Source organism: Malaclemys terrapin, chromosome 6 (assembly GCF_027887155.1).
Source record: "Malaclemys terrapin pileata isolate rMalTer1 chromosome 6, rMalTer1.hap1, whole genome shotgun sequence".
In the NCBI taxonomy this organism is placed as follows: domain Eukaryota; kingdom Metazoa; phylum Chordata; order Testudines; family Emydidae; genus Malaclemys; species Malaclemys terrapin.
The window spans coordinates 109,179,361-109,192,625 of NC_071510.1; the positions used below are offsets into that span (position 1 = coordinate 109,179,361).

The window sequence follows — 13,265 nt, forward strand, 5'->3', positions numbered from 1 at the left end:
GCTTTCCATCAGGATTTTTTTTCCTATGAGGTTATTCATATCCAGACCTGTCATCTTGTACTTCCTGTCAGGAGTCTTGCTTTCTGCTAATTATTTAAAAGAATGTATTACTCATACAAAAACAACCAGAAAAAAATGTGTTCAGGCATCAGCCCCCTATGCTTCTCCAAAGGCAAGCTTTAGGACAGCATGAAGACTGTTACACCCTGGGTGATACATAAGCCTACTAATAAGAGTACATATTTCCAATATGCCTTTTAATTCCTCCACCACCTCCGTAGCTTTCTGCACATTGTCAAAAGAGTGAGAGCAAGTGATTTGCCCAAGTTCTTGGGAGGTTCATGGCAAAGCTGTGACTGGTATAGAGATCTCAAGTCTCTGTCTTGCTTTGTCTAAAAGCACATTTCTTCCTCATTATATTAAATTGAGTAAGCACATTTGTCCTTGAAGTTTCCATTCACGCCTGTTATTTGACAATCTGAGGTTAGTATAGCACTATAGAGAGTACAGAAAAGAATAGATATATTATAGCTATATTACCAACCTTGATGTAAGGTAAAGAGCTGGCCTCTGTGTCTCTCTTACGTAACTGGTGGGAAGCCAGCAGTTTGCACTCCCCGAATTTACTTTTATATGGTGAGAGGCAAAAAACCTCCCTTTTGGAGGGAAAATTGCTTTCCCATGATTATCAATCACGGAGCATAATTAAATCATAGGTACCCCTTATTAATCACCCAGTCTTGTTTATACCAGACTTCTGTAGACACATTTTTTATCAGTTTGAGGGGTTTTTCCCTAGACCTCTATATTCCCACAGATTTGGAGGTACCAGAAACAATGAAGTAGATCCCAGTACTTGATCACATGAAGTTCCACAATACAGGTCACTCAGGATATGTCTACACAGGGATAAAAGACTCAGCATGCCTATGATTGTCCTGCAGCAGCTAACTCGGCTTCGTGGGGCTTGGGCTCCAGGGCTAAAAATTACTGTGCAGACATTTGGGTTAGGGCTGGAGCCTGAGCTTTGGGACCCTCCACCCTTCTGTTAAACTTCATTTGCATCTCTCCGTTGCAATATAAATACTGGCTATTCCGGTTAAGCGGTCTAATAATACCAGATGGGCAAAATATTCCTTCATTTTTCCTAATGACCTAAATTCAAAGTTTTCTTTTGCATCAGTGTTTGAAATTACCAGCTCTGTAGAAGAGAGAGAGAATGCTGAACTCAGGTTTTAAATGACATGACTTTCTCTGGGTTTGTAAAATAATTAAAATACGTTTACAGAGCATTTTGGTTCATGTTTAAATAGCCTGATGTGCACTGAAGTTGCCTAGTAAAGAGCACATTTTTACGTGCTCCAGGCTTGAACCTATGTAATAGTCTTGACCAAATGCTTTTTAAAAATTAAAGAATTTTCAGTGCAACACTATTCTTTAAGCTATACCTCTGAGAAGATACAGAAAAGCTTAATGCAAGGCAGTAGTACTTTATATTAGTATTGTTGAGCTTCATCCTAGTTTCTGTGCTGTTGCACTACTGTTATGTTATAGACTGGCACACAGTCATATTTTTTTCTGTAATATGTGTGAAATTCATTTCCTCTGACACCAATTCCTACTTTTTAAAAAGCACTAATGCTTATACTACATTTGAGAGAACTGTTGCCATATACCTTCACCCAGTCCCTAACCCGCTCTACATTGTACTAAGATACATAAATCAGTTGTAAAATGGGTACTTCAGCTTGCTTTTTGCGGCTTGGGGGCAGAAGTAGATCCGGCAGCTGGGAAATGGCCTGGCCCCTAAAGTTCTCTCCGGTTTAATCTGCCTCTGCAGGGACAGACAGATTTCCCACCTGAAGAGCTTTTCTAAGGGAAATTCCAAACTTATTTCAAATTTCTGATTAACCATTTGGCTCAATGTGTTTGACTTCCAACCATGTCCCAGGGCTGCGATTGCCTTTTAGGAAGATTGTCCCCTCAGCTCTGCTTCCCCTCTGAGGTATTTGCAACAGCTGAAAACCAGCAGCCTTCATGGAGAGAGCTGGTTTGAGAAAGCCAAAGACAAAAGGAAAGGTCTGTGTGTCCTGCTTCATCCTCACTAGCATCTGGTTAGAGACTTCCAATGGCTCTGTGATCAACACGTAATCCCCTCAACCCCCGTAGTCCAGTCTGTGTGAGGTCACATCAGCTGCTTTCCCTTGAGTAGGAAAGGACAGAGGATTGGAATAGTTGGTTTCACAGCAAGAAGCTCCCTGTCCCCTTGGGAAGCAATGCTGGAAGGACAGTGTTCCAGATGGAAAATCATGGAATTCTCTGGAAACCACACCAGCAGTCAGTGCCCCTGACTGCAGAGTTCAGCAGTCTTTGCCTTCTCTTGGGTCGTGGATGGAGGATACTGGACACAGCACAAACACTGCAAATGCAAGGATGTTGTAAAGGGCTTTCAGGCTCTGCTCCCTCCCCCTCATACCACCTCTGTAACAGGTCTCCCAGGAGAAACACAGACCCTTCTGGCCTACTGTAAATCCCATACAGTGGATGGCGGTAGAACCTCAGGAGAGTCCATTCTTGAACCCCAGTACCCTAAAGAGGCCCAGAAGGGGCCTCGGTTGTGAAGAGAAGACAATAAGACCAGCTTCCTTTGGGGCAGGGAAATCACTAGCCACTTGACATAGTTTTGGAGCAATATCTGAGCCTTATTTTGCTTCCCAGGATCATGAGGACAAACTCCCCAAGGAGATAGAAATAAAATCCGGTCTTGATTTCCCAGCTCACCTTCAGAGGGCCGCATGGCAGATTAATACAGATACAAAGGGAATTCTTTGTCCTTAGGGAAGGAAGGCCAGCAGTCCAAATCACAGGTAGGGGATCACGTAATTTTCTTTTTAAAAGGAAAAGTCCTATTCTTGTATTGGATCCCCTTCTGTTTATTTTATTTCATGTGAGTTTTATTGAGAATAGTTTTTGTATAATGTCTGAAGACACCTATTCAGTGCCCTTTAGGATGTGTTGAAAAATCTTTAGATACTTGGCCTAGCTTCCTGTTTCTTTAGATTCTTTATTAACTTGAGCTGTTAAACTGCATGGAGTAATTAGACTGAGATTATGATGTAAATAGATCACAAGTGTACATGTCACAATATTAGTTTCCGCTTGATTAATTTTTAGACAGAAAGGTAATTATTTAGAGTAATGCCACCAAATTACTGTTTGACACTTTTGCATTTATAAAATATTACATTCTGTAGTAATTGGCTGCCTTAACTATGCAGTGAGTCTTCAGATGTGCTTTCATAGGGGAGGTAAGGAATATCATACCGCATGGTGAAGTGTATTGTCGGAGAAAAACAGAGTTCTCACTATTTTGTTAGGTACCGCAAGTCAGATGTTTTATTAACTCTCACATGTGCAGAGGGAGAGAGCTAAACAGGTCTCTCTCTGGTAACTAATTACAGCAAGCATTTATACCTTTCATTACAGAAATAATGAGGGACAGCTGCATTTTGTTTATACATAGGCCATCTTGATATCTCATTTCCTTACTTGTTTTGACTCTTGCCTACATACAATTAGTTTCTATACCTTATCTACACAAGGTCTTCTACACCTTATCTATACTGAGGTCACAATGACTTCTTACACAGCTCTTTCTCACCCGTCTCACACAATCCTCACACAATCCTCGCTTCTACAAATCTCGCGTTATCAGGGTTATCAGGGTCACAGCTAGCTTGACTCTTGCTAACAAAGACTGTCTCTTGCTAACGAAGCCTGACTCTTGCTAACAACCATCATGCATTGCAGTTCCCTTCTGTCAGTTCTTTTCTCTGCTTCCACAACCCCCCCCTTTTGTACTTCTAGTACAACAAACATTCTCAAATCTCTATTTGCATCAAGTCCTGGACTTCAGATTCTAAATCAGATGCTTCAACCTTTGGGGTTTTGATTGGATGCAATGATAATGCATGATTAGCATGAACATGAAAGGTATTACTATTATTACGTCTTTTACAACAACAATAACATAATCCTAAACTAACTAATAACAATACAAGCAATAACATTCCCATAGCAATACTATAATGGGGTTGTTGTACAGCCTTTGTCATAAAGCACAATACATCATATTTAGTACATAAGGTAGATACTCTATAAGCAGTGTGAAAGGCATACTTTTCTACTTGATATACATTTTGAAGCATGTGAATTTGCCCTTGTACCTCAGAGATTTTCTGAATCTCAGGTAACAATGAAAGCAAATTTTGAAATCTATCAGATAGTAAGCTAGTCCAATTAAAGGGTATCTGGAACCTAAGGGCTACTTGAAAAACTCTATCTGCAGGCCAGTAAATGATATGATTGTCTGCAGTGGTAGTGAGATTAAAATGTATGTCTTGTGATATGGTGTCATTAACATACACACAGCTATCATTAGCTTGGAAGAGTAAGTGTCCTGTCAGGGTAGTTCCTTGTCCCCTACCCTCCCAGCAAACGTAGTCATAGACAGTGACAACTTCTCCTGGCTTCAGTTTACGTGTACACTGAAGCTGTGGGGGTTCTAATGGCCAGAATGTCCACAGGTTACCTAACCCCATCCAAATGTCAGGTGTAATCCTAGGAGCACTAACTAAAAATCGATTGGGCATACCAGGTGGTCTAATTTCCCAGATGTCTCGATGAATTACCCAATCCCATATGCATCCTCCCCATGGACCTGGCAGGATACGGTATGTGGGAGCCCACACCCCCTGTACCGGTCCATATGCTTGGAAGGAGCACTGAGAACGTCCACACTTCCACCCAGAAAGTTTCCAAGTATGTCTCCATGGCCACAGGTCAGATGGCACTCCTGACGTGTCTGTAAGGGCAGTGGGCCAAGCCTGGTGCTCTAGATCATTCCGAATGGCCATTAGCTGGTCATTCAAGAAATCCTGAATCTCTGAGCATGCTAGATCCCACTGCAATGCCTTCCCAGCCTCAGTGATATTCAATACCATCTCTGCAGATCCATTTGTTTTCTATTCAATTGTTTGCTCATATACATTGTCTTGAACTTTAAAGAATAATTTCTCTGAGCAAAATTTCAGTAAATCACTGAGATGTGAATGTCTTGGCCAATGAGTTTCATTGGAATGTGTAGTACTGTTTGTATCTGGATAAGTTACAGTGGTGGTGGCAAGGGTCAAGGGACTAGTGGTAGGTGTAGTCTTTGTAGTGGCAAGGCGTTTTTGATATTTATCATCTGAAAGCCAATTAGGGAGGGCAGTGCATCCTGAAGGTACCTGTCCATAAGCACAAAGCCCTGATCCTGGAAAGAATCCACCCCACCACTGGACCCCACATTCCCAGGAACGTTCCCCACAGTTCCCTCCTTGCCAATAAACAATACTTCGTTTCTTCCACCAGGGCCAGTTCTTAATGTCTTTTGTAGTTAGAAAGTTCTGGACTTTGGTGGTTTCAGCAGAGCGAGTGTTTCTTCTTTTCTTCTTCAAAAACAGTTGTGATTCACCACAGTGCAGGGGAGAGGTTATTAGCACTTCACCCTGTACTGGTGTGGTTCCTGTAAAAGAATTCAAAGGCACAGTAGATCTGTCAGTGGACAAGGGAGAGGTTACTAGCACTTCACCTTGTCCTTCTTCCCTGCTGTCCAGGAGGCACAGCAGAGCCAGCAGGAGAAACAGGCTGATCAGCTGCTGGAGAATCCTCTCCAGGCGGAGGGGTCTTTTTGCAGTGTGAAGCATGGGTCCAGGTGGGCAGTCCTTGGCACTTCACAGCAGTGTTGGTAGTTAGCAGGACTTGGAAAGGACCTTTCCAGCGTGGAGCCAGGGCAGTCTTTCGCTGATGGACCTTTATGTAGACCCAGTCTCCTGGTTCCAGCGAGTGGCAGGGCTGCACAGGATCCTTGGGTAGTGCTTCTTTCACCTGTGTATAGAAAGACTTAACACATTTCATTAGTGCCTGACAATACTTAAGCATTGTGTCATCCATTAAATGAATGTCCATCTGAGCTAGGGTCAGTGGGGGCGCAGTTGGTAGTCTCATCGGGCGCCCTGTCAGAATCTCATGAGGGCTGAGTCCAGTCTTTCGATTGGGAGTGGCCCTCATACTCATTAGTGCCAGAGGAAGGGCATCTGGCCACTTCAAGTTTGTTTCAGCACAAATCTTGGCCAGTTTATTTTTCAGAATTCCATTCTGGCGTTCCACTGTCCCAGCAGACTGCGGATGGTGGGGACAGTGAAGGTTGTGTTGAGTCTGCAAAGCTGCACATAACTCCTTTACAATCTGTCCAGTAAAATGAGTTCCACGGTCACTGTTGATACTCACAGGGATGCCAAATCGTGGTACAAAATCTTTAAGCAGAAGTTTCACAACAGTCCTGGCATCTGCTTTCCTGCAGGGAAAAGCTTCAACCCAATTTGAAAATACATCCACCAAAACCAATACATATTCATAGCCACAACATTTAGACAGTTGAATAAAATCAATCTGAATATTTACAAAAGGTCCCCAAGGGGGAGGGTGAGCTGCCTGCCTAACTTTAACAGCTTTACCAATGTTATGCTGCTGACAAATCACACATTGTTGACAGTAGTGATGTGCAATGACTGGGAACCCGAATGCACACCAATCTCGGTTAACTGCAGCAACCATCCCCCCTTTGCTCACGTGAGCCATTCCGTGGTATACACGAGCAAGATAGGGCATTAGCATCTTCGGTGCAACCAGGCGACCAGCTGGGGCACGCCAAAGATGATCAGGGTGTAGAATACAGCCATTAGCACTCCATAAACGTTTCTCAGCTGCCGGTGCTGCTTCCTGGATCTTGGCCAGATCCTCAAGGGAGGCTAGTGGAGGCTGTTCAATCAAAGCACAAGTATATTCAGCCTGAGGTGCAGAAAGGGCCGCTGCTTTGGCTGCAGAGTCTGCCAAAGCATTTCCACGGGTAACTTCATCATGAGGGGTCTGGTGAGCTGTACATTTCACGACAGCTATAGCTTTGGGCAATAAAAGGGCATCTAAAAGAGCAGAGACATACAGACTGTTCTTAATAGGAGAACCAGTGGATGTAAGAAAACCTCTATACTTCCAGAGCAACCCATAATCATGTACCACTCCAAAAGCATAACGAGAGTCTGTATAGATTGTAACTGCTTGATCCTGAGCGAGAATGCAGGCTCGAGTTAAAGCCACAAGTTCGGCCACTTGAGCAGAAAACACAGAAGGAAGGAAAGCACTTTCAATAACAGCATGTGCAGAGAACACACAGCATAACCAGCAACCAATTTGCCCTTAGAATCTCGCGAGCACGAACCACGAACCATCTACAAAGTAAATAAGATCAGGATTTTGCAAAGGCACATCTAGTAAATCATCTCTTGGACGAGAGAGAACCGATGTCACAGACACACAGTCATGTGGGTCTCCGTCTTTGGGCCCAGGCAACAAGGAGGCAGGATTTAGAACAGGGCAACGAGCCAAAGTAATATGAGATGAAGGCAACAAGACAAGCTCATATTTTGTAAGACGAGAAGTGGATAGATGCTGTGTCTTAGATTTTAACAAGAGAGCAGCCACAGCATGAGGGACAGCAACAATCAAAGGAGATCCTAAGACAATAGATTCAGATACCTGTACAGCAAGAGCTGCTGCAGCTACAGCACGCAGGCAAGGGAGAAATCCAGCTGCCACAGCATCTAGGGCAGTACTGTAATAAGCAATGGGACGGTGTTTGTCTCCGTGCCTTTGCGTTAATACAGCCAAAGCAAACCCATTACGCTCATGACAGAAAAGAGTGAAGGGTTTAGCATAATCAGGAAGTCCCAGGGCTGGTGCACTGGACAGACTTTGCTTGATAGCAACAAAAGCTTGTTCAGCCTCTGGAGACCAAGGAAGAGGCTCAGGGGTACCTGACTTAGTCAGATCCTGTAAGGGTTTAATCATTGTTGCATAGCCTAAAATCCATTGTCTACAGTACCCAGTCATGCCAAGAAAAGTACGCATTTGAGAAATAGTTCCAGGCCTAGGCATATTTAGAATAGCTGAAATCCGAGAATCTGATAAATGACGAGTACCAGGAGAAATATCATGACCAAGGTAATGAACCTTGGGCTGACACAGCTGTAGTTTTTCCCGGGATGCCTTATGACCCTTAGCAGCTAAAGCAGTCAAAAGAATCAAAGTATCAGTTTTACAAGATTCAAAAGAGAGGGATGCCAACAAAAGATCATCCACATACTGTATAAGCACTGATTTACCTGGAAAAACCACATCATCCAGATCCTTCTTCAGGATCTGGGAAAACAAGGAAGGGGATTCAGTATACCCTTGGGGTAACCGAGTCCAGGTGTACTGGCGTCCTTTGTAGGTAAAGGCAAACAGATACTGACTCTCAGGGTGAATGGGGATAGAAAAGAAAGCTGAACATAAGTCCACAACAGTAAAGTAGGTAGCTGAAAGTGGAATACAAGAAAGAATTGTAGCTGGATTTGGAACCACAGGAAAGGAAGGTAAAACAACGGCATTAATCGCGCGGAGATCTTGAACAAACCGGTAAGTGTTCTTTCCTCAGAGGGATTAGAATCAGGGGAGCTACTGGGAGGCTCAGAATCACCTCTTTGTGATGAAGAGGATGCTTCTCTCCCAGGGGAAGAGAGAACAATGTGTGCAGCTGATACATGCGGTGGTGAAACTGACACTGCCGGGTGAGATTCGTTAGCAGACCCAGGCTGTGCAGGGGGAGGAGGCAGCACGGGCTGCTGCTGAATGTTACTGAAGAAATCTAAAATATCCTCAGCAGTTTCCTCCTCACTGTCAGATCTAACTAATTGGGGATAAAGGGGAGCAGAAGGAATTGCTTGAACAGGATTAGGATACACAGGAGCAGAAGGAATCGCTCTAGGGGTTAAACAGCTGGATGCCTTGCATTTAAGCTGTAAATGTTGCACTTGGGCTTTTAACTTTTCCTGGGAGTCCTTTAGACTCCGCACTCGAGACTCGTGGAGTCTCTTTGTTGCTTCCTCCCACCAACAGACAAATTGCTCCCACTGTGTATCAGAGGCTTTTGGTGAAGCCAGAGTTTCTTTAAGGTATTTAAGTTTGTCTAAATCAAAGGTACCTTCTAGTGGACATTGTTTAGATGGATTAGCACGCGTGTAAAGATTCCAACTATTTAAATACCTGCAGGTTTTCGGACCATAATGTACGTACATGAAATAAGCTGGGGTACCCTTAGGGGGTGAGAGGGAAGACTTAGACTGTCCCCCACCCATTTTCCAATCACACACTCAAAGGGGAAGGATGCCCTGTCCGCGCTAGCGGCTCATAAACTAAGGATCTCTCCCTACAGGGTATTCACACAGGAGTGACTAACGAGGATAGCCATGACCCCCTACACCTCCCTTCAGCAAAGAGCGTCGGCTAATCTCAGAGAGACAGCGCCGCTTACTCTGTTGCATCCAGTGAGATGGTCAGACTGTCAGTGGCTCACACGGAGAGGAAAAGGGGAGGAAAGATGGGTGCACACACTCCTAGACCCAGGTAGCCTCCTCGCCGGACGATGCCAGGCCGAGTCAACCTACATGGGTCGGATCTCCTAAAGATCCTCTAGTTACCGGGCTTGCGTTAGAGTAGTTCTGGTCACGAGCCAAAAGACTTCGCAGAGTACTCTGGGCGTCTTCCGGTAACACTCAATTCACACTGTGTACACACACACACACACACACACACACACACACACACACACACACACACACACACACACCCACACCAGACTACACACACCAACATACCAAGGCCTTATACCAGGTACTACTCCTGAGTACCTCCAGGTACTATTCCCAAGTACCTTGATGCATCACTTGAGGCGGTAAAAACCCCTCTTGAGGCAGTAACAACTCCTCAATACAGGTGCAAACCCTATGCACCTAGCATATGCTTACAGGGGGCGGCAAACAATTCCCCTATTACGCCGCTCAGCATCTGACCTTGCTGCACAGTCAATAAGTTCGGATGGCGTGAGCCCAACAGGGGCAGACGGCCCCACGGACAGTCCTCCTCCGACACCCCAATAGAGATTTCAAAAGGTCTCTTACCTCTATTGTGGCGCCATGGGGTTCGAAGGGGAACGATCCGTAGCAGCTGCCGTTGCCTCAGTGGGCGTTGCCATCCCGGACGAGCCCCCAAATTGTCGGAGAAAAACAGAGTTCTCACTATTTTGTTAGGTACCGCAAGTCAGATGTTTTATTAACTCTCACATGTGCAGAGGGAGAGAGCTAAACAGGTCTCTCTCTGGTAACTAATTACAGCAAGCATTTATACCTTTCATTACAGAAATAATGAGGGACAGCTGCATTTTGTTTATACATAGGCCATCTTGATATCTCATTTCCTTACTTGTTTTGACTCTTGCCTACATACAATTAGTTTCTATACCTTATCTACACAAGGTCTTCTACACCTTATCTATACTGAGGTCACAATGACTTCTTACACAGCTCTTTCTCACCCGTCTCACACAATCCTCACACAATCCTCGCTTCTACAAATCTCGCGTTATCAGGGTTATCAGGGTCACAGCTAGCTTGACTCTTGCTAACAAAGACTGTCTCTTGCTAACAAAGCCTGACTCTTGCTAACAACCATCATGCATTGCAGTTCCCTTCTGTCAGTTCTTTTCTCTGCTTCCACAGTATGTTGAGTTCAGTAACCATCAAATGTGTAGGGAGACAATGAATGACAGGCACCATATTGGGTCTTGACAGAAATTACTATTAATTTTTATGATAGTGCCTAGAGGCACCAGTCTGGATTTTTGGGTCCCATTGTGCTAGGGACTGCACAAACACACAGTGACAGGCCCTGCCACAAAGACCATGCAGTCTAAAGAAGTAAGATAAAGTGTGAAGGGAAAAATTGTGGTGTATTCATTTTACAGTTGGAAAAACAGAGACACAGATGAACTGATTTGCCCAAGTGAGACGTTCTCCTGGTGTTATCTGGACCGGTGATCTGTTAGGTCACTTCAATCCTCGACTCTGGGAGCCAGCCTTAACCTGCTCTGCTGTGAGAACCCCCACTCTTGGACTGTTCACACACAGCCTCTAGCATGTAAGCTGCTCCCAGCTACGTGAGTGAGCACTTTTGGCCAGCCGCTGCTTGGATTGTGCAACCAAATGATACTAGCCAATATCTCTGGTCCCAGACACAACCCTAGGAACCTCCATCTTGCAATGTCCAGATGTGCCCACTGGACCCTGCAAGCTTATGAGTTTGTCAATTTAAGAAAGAAATTGATATGTACCAGGCATGTTATCCCAAGGGGAGTCTCTGGCATGCTTCAAACCAAAGGCACTGCTTCAGGTAGAATAAACAAACACATATATTAACTACAAAAGATAGATTTTAAGTGATTGTAAGTCAAAGCACAGCAAGTCAGATTTGGACAAATGAAATAAAAGCAAACGCATTCTAAGCTGATGGTAACACTCCTGTGCCTTTACAAACTTAAATGCTTCTCACCATAGGCTGGCTGGTTGGCCTTCAGCCAGGCTCTCTCCTTGGCTCAGCGCTTCAGTCGCTTGGTGCTGGTGTCTGTAGATGGAGGTGGAAGATAGAGAGCATGGCAAACATCTCTCCCTTTTATCATGTTCTTTCTTCCCTCTTGGCTTTGCCCCCTCCCCACTTCAGAGTCAGGTGAGCATTACCTCATTGTAGTCCCAAACTGACCAAGGGAAGGGAGGTGACTCATTTGAGAGTCCAACAGATCCTTTGTTGCTGCCTAGGCCAGCGTCCTTTGTTCCTCTGAGGCTGGGCTGGGTTTGTCCCATACATGCCCTGATGAGGTGTGAACTGCCCCTCTGCTCCTGGAGAGTTTTACCTGGGCTTATTTTAAGCCATGAGGACACATTTTCAGCTTCATAACTATATACATGAAATTACAACCTATAACAACAATGCTCAGTGCATCCTGAGTCTTTCGAAGGCACCCGACATGACAAACTTTGCGTTGGATACCACACAATCATAAGGATGAACATGGGGGTGCAGGGTGTTCTCCCGAGGTACAGAGCGTCACACCAAGATCAGATGGGAAGTCTGTGACAAAGCTTGGAATTGAACTTGGATGTCTTGAATCCTGGTTCTTCATCATAAGACCACCCTTCCTTGCAGCTGGATGCATTCCTCTGTAGTATTAAATATCTGAACAGTTCTTCAAACGGTACTGAAAAGAGATGATCCTTAATAAATCCCTTAGCTGCTTTTCAAGGAGAGAGTGATGCTATAATGAACTGTTAACTATTTACTTTATCTTGTTTGGTACAGATTGTTTAGAAAATCTGTTATGGGTCCCAGGGACAAATTTCAAAAGCTGTTTATTTTTTAAGACTACATTTTTATACAGGAGAGAATGTTGTTTATAATTCTGTTAGGCAACTTTGTTCTTATCTCAAACATAGCTTGAAGAATATTATCTCCTTTTGGCTAGCCATGCCAAAAATAATATAATTATCAGCTATATAGAACAGGATTGTTTCAGAGTTTTTCTTTTTTTTGCCCTTTCCTCCTGTTCTGCAGACAGGTTTTATAGCACAATATTAATTTGAACTCTTTTCAGGTTTAACTGATAATCATAATCCTAATTCTCAAATGCATTCTGGCTTGTTAGTCTTAAACTAGTACTTTAAATCCGCATGTGTTCATTTTCTGTTTACTTCATCTAATAGCGTTCTCTATATTGGTTGGCTGCTTCAAAGTTACTTTGTCTTCTACAGCTTGCATTGAAGGGATCTAACTACGGTGGACTACTGGAGCGACATTATATTCATACAAAAAATGTGGAGCATGTTGTAGACAGTTTACGGTAAGAGCATACAGATTAGCGATGGTCTGTGACAGACTAAAATAATTTTTCACTAAATATATCTGGGGTGACCAAATGTCCCTGAAGTCTGGGAATGTTTGTTTTCAAGGTCTATACTGGATTATTTTACAAGAACTTGCATCCTATATCACAAACCCTTGCTCACTCAAGCTATTTGATGTTGACTGGCTGGCTGCCTTGTCACATTGGTTTCAAAGACCATTCCTACTAGGTCTGTAGCATGTTGTCCCCTCCCTGCTCTACCCATGAGATCTGTTTCTTTAGATTCTTTATTAACTTGATGTGTTACTCCATATGGAGTAATTAGACTGAGATTATGATGTAAATAGATCACAGGTGTACAGTGTATAGTGCAGCCTGGCCCCAGGAGCTGTAAAGT

At 43.9% G+C, this 13,265-nt stretch overlaps 1 protein-coding gene across 3 annotated transcripts in view; it reads left to right on the forward strand.

The window, feature by feature from the left end:
• NADK2 (NAD kinase 2, mitochondrial) overlaps positions 1-13,265 on the forward strand; it is an 89,850-nt gene that overhangs the window by 21,592 nt on the left and 54,993 nt on the right. For all 3 annotated transcript variants that reach the window (XR_008445292.1, XM_054031313.1, XM_054031314.1), the window contains exon 2: positions 12,777-12,865. Coding sequence is in view for 2 of the 3 variants with exons in the window: in XM_054031313.1 (XP_053887288.1) it covers positions 12,777-12,865 (89 nt within the window). In the remaining variant the exon portion in view is untranslated. The remainder of the gene's footprint in view (positions 1-12,776; positions 12,866-13,265) is intronic.